General features: G+C 34.9%; 1 protein-coding gene across 2 annotated transcripts; it reads right to left on the reverse strand.

Annotated features, from left to right (window-relative positions):
- Window positions 1–884: 884 nt before the first annotated feature.
- On the reverse strand, window positions 885–7,417 carry LOC149779692 (uncharacterized). Of its 2 annotated transcripts, none has more exons than XM_089938665.1 (3): window positions 7,182–7,417; window positions 6,282–6,496; window positions 885–2,618 (listed from the first exon to the last, which is right to left on the reverse strand). In XM_089938665.1, the coding sequence occupies exon 3, from the start codon at window positions 2,444–2,446 to the stop codon at window positions 1,433–1,435; it is 1,014 nt and encodes a 337-aa protein (XP_089794791.1). In that variant the 5' UTR covers window positions 2,447–2,618; window positions 6,282–6,496; window positions 7,182–7,417; the 3' UTR covers window positions 885–1,432. The 2 variants fall into 2 exon arrangements, with proteins under 2 accessions (XP_089794791.1, XP_089794792.1); XM_089938666.1 differs by having other exon boundaries at window positions 6,282–6,499.
- Window positions 7,418–8,685: the final 1,268 nt, after the last annotated feature.

Raw genomic sequence — 8,685 nt, forward strand, 5'->3', positions numbered from 1 at the left:
TTTCAAGTCATAGCTATTACTTCATGTATAAATTGTTTTCAAGTCATAGCTATTACTTCATGATGTAAATTGTTTTTGACGTCACATCTATTACGTCATGGTGCAAATTGTTTTGACGTCACATCTGTTACTTCATGATGTAAATTGTTTTCAAGTCACATCTTTTATTTATGATGTAAATTGTTTTAAAGTCATACTTATTACTTCATGATGTAAACTGTTTTCAAGTCATAGCTATTACTTCATGATGTAAATTGTTTTCAAGTCATGGCTATTACTTCATGATGGAAATTGTTTTCAAGTCATGGCTATTACTTCATGATGGAAATTGTTTTGACGTCACATCTATTACTTCATGATGTAAGTTGTTTTCAAGTGATAGCTATTACTTCATGATGCAAATTGTTTTGACGTCACATCTATTACTTCATGATGTAAATTGTTTTCAAGTGATAGCTATTACTTCATGATGCAAATTGTTTTGACGTCACATCTATTACTTCATGATGTAAATTCTTTTCAAGTGATAGCTATTACTTCATGATGCAAATTGTTTTGACGTCACATCTATTACTTCATGATGTAAATTGTTTTCAAGTGATAGCTATTTACTCCATTATGAAAGTTTGTTTTGAAGTCATAGCTATTTACTCCATCATGTAAATTGTTTTGAAGTCATAGCTATTTACTCCATTATGAAAGTTTGTTTTGAAGTCATAGCTATTTACTCCATCATGAAATGTTTTTTGTTTATTTGAAGTCATAGCTATTTACTCATTGATGGTTTTGAGCTATTAAATTACATGAGCTTAGATTAGCAGAGAGACAACGACGAATTCACCATCATGTTGAAATCTCGCGTCATGAATTTCACCAGCTTTAACTTAGTATGTTGGCTTTTTCTTTAATTTCTAAAAGAATTGTGCGTATGTTAAATATAGATAAATGTCATCGTGCCATCCGTAACTAATTAGGAACAATTAATGTTAAAACATAAACAAAACTGTTGGGAAAGAAAGATTAAGTAAACACTCCGACCAAGGAATAGAATAGTACAATCGCCGCTCCGGCCCAGTTCATTGTAATTGCAGAGTACCGGTGTAAAATTTTACTTTATCTTTGCAAATATTAAGTATAGTATGTTCGCCTTATAAACATGGATCTGAAAAAGCCGTTTTTTTAAATAGCTATTCTGTAGTGAATAGTTAACATCACATACAAATATTTCCTAGAGGACTATCTTCTATCAGTCTAATAAATGTATTCAGAAATCGTTAAAAAAGAGAAAAAAATGAAATAAACAAAACACATAGTACCATCAAGATACGGCAGTCTCCTCATTATTGGCTAATGTCTAACGTATCTAAGTTAGCCTATCACGTACGATACCACGAGAACACGGCCTTCCTGCGTCAGGCTGATTATATCCGGGTTATGTCAATCTCTTCTGAAAGTATTTAGAGTACAGCTCACTAGTAGGAATTCCTTCGGCCGATAAACTAGTCCGTACCCTTGACACTGACAATGGCTTCAATACTGCCTCCAAAGCTTTGAATCTGGGATCTGACACTCCCTTCAATTCCTTGTTGACAGAATCAGGTATACTCCCCTCCGAACGGCTCATTCCACGTTCCAGATTTGTCAAGACCACTATTCTTCCATCTTTTCGTCGGTGCTGCACCCATGAACCCGGAACCAAGAGGTTGTTACTACTGGACGAACGAGCATATTCCGGCTGCAAACTCGGTTCCGCATTTGTGAGAGATCTTGCATGGATTGACGGTAAAGTTTCTTCACATCTCTCTACAGTAATTTCTGGAGATACTAATATATGCGTTTCTTTAGTTTTAACGTTTCTGATACTGGTTTTTACAATAGAATCGTCTGTGTCTTGTTGTGGAACTGGGGAATACATAGAGCATCGACTCTCGTTTGCTTCATTTGCAAGCTGTCTCCTTTGCAAAAGATGCTCAGATTTCATCCTCGTGTGGTCTACCTTTCCCGAGAAAGTCCCATCCTGTTGTCTTCTAGCACATTTCGGACTTTTAGAGCCCACATGTCTAGAACTCTTTTGACATTGTGAGTCCAACTGTTGTTGCTGAGACCGCTCCATAGGTATTTCCTTTGTGATTTCCTCGCGAGTCTCAACAGGTTTACTTGAAAATGTGATGCTTCCTGATTTTAGAGGAGGGAGATTGTATAATTTCACCAGTCTTTGACTCCGATTTAAATTTGAATCGTTTCTTTTCCAAATCGATTTCTGTTGCCGAGTTATTATCCTGGTCTCGACGTGAGCATCTTGAGTAATACGTCTCAACTGTTTCGCCAAAGTCCTATCGTAGAACTTTCCTCCCTTCAAAATGGTCAACCCAGTCTTACTTCTGAGCAGTCTAACATCGTAGGCTGACCTAGCTCTAAATACAGTGCTATTAGTTTCTATCCCCATAATTAATTAGAACGTAAACATTCCCATCGATCGGGCGCCTAGTTAGGAATTTCACTCTTGTTTCCGTACCGTAACTCGGCTTTACCTGGCAATCGATCCCGGTGTTTTGCCCCAGGTGAGGACAGCTTATTGAGAATGCAGTAATGGAGCTTCAACTATGTACAATGGTTTCCTGAAAAAAGACATTTTTATGTACTTTACTAATTGATATCGAACTGAATATAAGGGAGTATGGATTCGAAAAGAGAGACGCTTCACGTTTGTCACTTGAAATATCAAGAGAACGTGAAAATGGTAAATCAAGGGATTTGTAAAGAGTAAAAATTTCATTTAAGATGTACTGATTAAATGTTGATGATTAACAATAACAATAAATAAAATTAACTATTTTTGTGAATAGTGAGACTTTCGGCATCGCTTTTTGGTTGAAAATTGTCTTTATCCTGCATTACAGTATTTTATATCCGTATGTCTTTTAGTATTTTACTTCTATTATATTTTAATTTTTATTGCTAAAATATCTCGCGGCGTGTTCATTTCTCGGTAGCTCATAAGTGTAGATTCGACCGTTCATTGTATTAACCATCTGCGTTGTCATTAATAATTAAACTACCTTGTGTTGCGAATTAAATTACAAATAATCCTATAATTACAGACACAGTGATTAAAGTTCTGAATAAACTTTAGTGGAAATCCAAATTAAATCCAACGCTGGAGGTATTGATGTGTCTGTGGTGGCCCGTATAGTACTGATGTGCTAACAGTCTTTTGGTGGATCACAATAATACAATCCAAGGATGAAATCTCTATTTGAAATGTCCCTATAAATGAAGTCTCCATTTCCATGAATGTTATTTTTAACGAGCACTCTATATTCATAGTGAATAAATAAATTGAATATTGTCCATCTCAAATGAATTTCTGGACACAATAATAACACAATTGCTTCTGCTAAGACCTTAAAACACGAATATTTAATATTTAGAAAAACAAGATTATATAGTCCTATACTTGATCTCATGTCACGATTAGCATTTTCTAAAAGAAACTATTACCTAATGGAACACAATCTTCTCGATGTCTCCTAATGTTTACAAAATAAAATCTTAGTTATAATTAGAAGTCTGTTACTAAAATTGTAATATAAAATGTGGGGTAAACACCCGTGTAGACCCGGCAATTCAACATAAATTTCAAAAGCTCTAGACTCAGATTGAAATAACATGCTGTTTACGAAACGAAAATCAGGTAGAAAATGTTCTTTTTTTCAAGTCCAACATACAATGTTATATTATAAAAAATGAATATTATGAAATAAAAAATTACGAAAAGCTAACTAACAAAGAATACAAATTAGATTTATGTAATACTAAGTACAACAAAAAATGTATGCAGAATTACAACAGGAACAAAAGAAATGAGGATGACTCCAAAATAGGAATGAATCTGATTGCGCAATGCCTTCCTGATATACACCTTCTATTTCGACTATATTGCACAATATACCCCACGTGACTGATTTTACTACTCAATTTAAATCGAACGTGCCTATTTATGTGACCTAGCCCAAGCAATGGGAAGTTACTGAATTTTTCAAGAAACCTTCCAAACCTCAGGTGGCGCTATACAGTTTCGCATTTTGCATAGGGTTAGGAATTTAAAGAAAAAGAATGTCCCCGGCTTTCTTCACTGGTTATACTGGCTATTTAAAAAAGACCTTGTATATCTTAGGTATAATGCAAAGAACCTTTAATTCCCTTTATTTTGGTGTATGATTGATGGGTGTACTATGGGTTATAGAGTATACAGCTTGGCCTTACTTCAAATGTGTACCTTTCAAAAAAGTGCTAGCTCTACTTGGTCATTTTCACTTCCTGAACTTCAGAGGTCAATTGTATAAAAAAGAGCCGATAACTTTTTTTACATTTTATATATTTGGTAATTCATTCATTGCACTTTCAGAAGCTGGTATTGTCTAGTCTGGCAAAATTCATTTTCCCTATTTTAATAGCTGCTATGTATAGTGTACTTTAGACTAATTCAGACTGATTTTTTAACACAAGGGAGCAGTCATTTTAGTTAGCAGTGTGCTTAAATCATGTAAAATTTCCAAAAGTACAATATCCAAAAGAAATATCATCCACATTACATTAATGTAGCATAGAGGTATGCAAACGTTCTCTCCACTGTGCATGTTTTAAATGCGAACTACTTCACCTTACATACGTCACTCTCTCAAAAGTACATATTATCTGGTGAGCGCCACCTCATCAGCCAATGAAAACTTGACCGAAAGACGCCATTAAGTCCTATTATATGGATTATTATTAGTAACTGTAATACATTACGCTCTAAACAGACTCAGGTCCTTGGCAAATCTATCTAAATATATTCTGTATAATTTATAGCTATGAATAAAAATTAGAACAGATACATAAAAGCTTGTAGGAGTTGCAAATAATTTGGATATGCATAACACAGAATACGCCTATATTGCACCATAATACAAGGAGCTACACAGAATACGCTTATATTACACCATAATACAAGGGGCTACACAGAATACGCCTATATTACACCATAATACAAGGAGCTACACAGAATACGCCTATATTGCACCATAATACAAGAAGCTACACAGAATACTCTTACATTACACCATAATACAAGGGGCTACACAGAATACTCTTACATTACACCATAATACAAGGTGCTACACAGAATACAGTTATATTACAACATAATACAAGGGGCTACACAGAATACTCTTACATTACACCATAATACAAGGGGCCACACAGAATACGATTCTATTACAACATAATACAAGGGGCCACACAGACTACTCTTACATTACACCATACTACAAGGGGCCACACAGGATACGCTAATATTACACTATAATACATGGGGCCACACAGAATACGCTAATATTATACAATAATACAAAGGGCCACCCAGAATACGCTTATATTACATGAAAATACCCGGGGTCACATACTGTTTGTGCTTTAAAACGTTTTTGGGGCATTGGAAAAGTGTTTCAGGAACACAACTTGCTTGTGAAAAATCGATTTAGTTAACTGTCAAATGTGGAAAAATTCGGCATTGAACGTAGTGTTTCTTTCGACTACTTTTGTGAGGAATAAATGTCACGATTTTTGTCCCTCAATGGACTAATTTACATGGTATCGTCATAATTGTAACCCCTAACACGTGATAAGCAAAAGTTGACCAGACTTGGGATGTTTTTATTCATTCCCAGTAAATTGAGAGTCAGTTGAAATGTCTCGAAGTTGAGATAGTTTCAGAATCACTGCATTTAATATGGATAGGTTTTAATTTCCTATGACATGTGCACGTCTTGGTGCTGTTTGAGATTATTTTGGTACAAGTTTGAATTTACATGACGAATACTATTTTAATAGTTCTTTTACTATAGTGAAAAGCAGATTTTCTTGGAGTAAGTTGTACAATTTTGACAGTCGCTTGATCCTGTTCACCGTGTTTCTCCACAGTTAGAATTGATTCAAGTTTTATGATCGTCGCTCAATGTGATTTTGTTAATAGTTTCAAAAGGAGCTTTATGCCAACAGCGAATCTGTAGACCAGCGTGTCCACTACCAATTGCATGTTAACATCCTTTGTTTAAAAAGCATTTAAAACCCTTTGCCCTCTCCAAAGTTCCGACTTATTGCCTTTAAGTAGTTCTCCGTGGTTACGCTGGTATCTTTGTTTTGTTAAAACCGCCTAATAGTTAATCTACGAAAACGAGTGCATGTTAGTGAACTTAACAGTAAAGCTATGAAATGGCATGCATGCCTCATGAACTTACCAATATATCTATGAAATGGGCTGCATGACCCATAAACTTCCTTCTGAACGTCCTCTCTGCCAAGACTGCTAAGCTATTTGTCTAAACTCCCAGTTTTGGTTTTTTTTTTGTTGTTGTCGGGGGAGCCAAGTGTCTTTCCGGAGAGCTCATATATAGACAGGTGTTACATAGTCACGTACCAATTTCATCCATCATGGCGATTTGCGTAGTCCAGACTACTGGCCAAAATATTTGAAATTAATTGCCAATATCTTTAAAATTGAAACATTGATCTGAATAAAATTTTGGGATATATTTTAATTATTATACTATATTTATTAAATACGCATATGAAAATTAGTTTTGAATTTTTTCCTTTTCATTAAAAAATGGAAAGTCGTTCCAAAGTATTATGGTAAAACACGTCAGCGAATCTTATGTGAATTTTACTTGATCACTTACTATCACTTACTAAGTGCCATACATCATAATAAAAATCAATTACTAGTTGCCGTGAATCATATAAAATATTAATTACTAATTGCCAGAAATCATATAAAATATTAATTACTAATTGCCGTGAATCATGTATTAAATCAATTACTAAGTGAAATAAATCATGAACCAAATGCACGCGAAAAGATACATTTTAAACGCTTATCAAGCGGCACGTTCAGTTCCATGTAATGCATACGGCTGACATAAAAAGAAGAAAACAAACGGGTCAAATTAGAAAGCACGTTAATTATGGCGAGTTCTCTATGATGCAGCTAACAGTAATTAAGATGTAAGGGCAAATTAAAGACAAAAACGATATGAAAGAACAATAGAGAAATGGAAAAAAAGTGCAAGAAGGTAAAGTCATTACATCTGTATTTAAGACGTACGGACAGAGTACTAAATGAAAAATATTAATCTTACCTCAGGAACACGTATGATGTTTCAGGCCAATCATCGACCACTTAACGTACTCAGTTTTATAATATCGTCGTTCTATTTTACGTTTGACATGTACTCTGTTGAGGAGTTATAATGATTTGTCACACTTTCACAGACGTAACTCCACCCATTACAACGCGGATTTAGATTGCAAGTTTTATTGCCTCATATTGCTCCCGTCATGTTTGGCATATCACCTTTCTCCTCAGATCGTATAGGTACGCATGTGGTTCACCCATCAACTGGATATGAAATGTTTCACTCTCTAACACATTAACCCCTAGCGACGAGTTAACGTAGCAGGAGGTAGTAGCCTACTGCCGAGCTCTGTAGCGTCATGTTCATGAATGATACACTAAAGTGGGTGGTATTATAAAAAGGTTGACAGATGTAGCTCTACAATGATACCAAATAATCTAGAATTTCTAGTTGCACTACAAAATACAGAGGGAAAAACCTCAATTTTTGGGATCGATTTTTTTCTATCCAAAATTGGCCCGTGGTCGGGATTCGATTTTGTGTCCGGATATTAGACTTTTTGGTCTCAGATCTAAGGCAAACCGGTATGAACTGCAAACAGACAGATGAACCTTTGCAAAAAATAGGATAAGATGGGCATTTGAAATAAAGAGTGGTCTCGATACAAAAATAATGGTTCCGTTTAGCAAAAAAAAAAAAAAGAAAAAAGAAAAGACTTTTACCCTTCTGCTCATGCGCCAATGAAAAATAATGTTTTTAACACAACTTGGCAGTATGGTATTGAAAGATCACCTGGGATTTGGTGTTTTCGGATGCATTTAGAAATAGCTTTCAAAATGTGTTTCCTACTCGAATTTCAGGCGAAAACGACTAAAACCTCCAGGGATTAATGTATTAAGGCGTCTGGCAGGAGTCATGCAGAGGAGCTGGAAGACTTGCCTGTTATTGGCAGACCTTTGTTTTATTTATTTGCTAAATCTTATTGCTCTCTATATAAAATGGACAGTTTTCGAGGATACATATTTCATGGAATCCCCTTTATAAATGATGTTAAGTGATAAATTTATTGCCAATTGGGGTGATAGGATATGGATCCGAATATTGGGAAATACGGGAGACCACCATCTTGAATTTCTCATTACTTTAATTTTATGAAATCTCCTTAATACCAAAGATGACAGGTCGCCAATAAACACATTACCTTATCTCCAGCACAAAAAAAATGTATAACCTAAGTAATGGAAAATATTCCGGTCGTACGAAGATACACGTAAATAAATTTAATTTACCTTTTGTCAAATTCTTAACCTTGCAAGGAAGTCATGCACGTTGTCAGGTTGTCAGTATTTAGAGACTACGCTCTAATCCACGAATTCTATCAATCTTTTTATATTTATTTTATATTCTGTCAAAACGATCAACTGGATTTACCGTGTTACAGTTGCTAATCAGTTACTTGAAATAAATTATTTTCATTTTTTTTAATTGCATTTATGGACACATGCAG

Source organism: Sinohyriopsis cumingii, chromosome 17 (assembly GCF_028554795.1).
Source record: "Sinohyriopsis cumingii isolate HCF-2022 chromosome 17, ASM2855479v2, whole genome shotgun sequence".
NCBI classification, from domain to species: Eukaryota; Metazoa; Mollusca; class Bivalvia; order Unionida; family Unionidae; genus Sinohyriopsis; species Sinohyriopsis cumingii.

What these genes read in the sequence shown, in the direction of transcription:
- LOC149779692 (XM_089938665.1), bottom strand. Translation starts at nt 2,446, where the DNA reads ATGGGGATAGAAACTAATAGCACTGTATTTAGAGCTAGGTCAGCCTAC.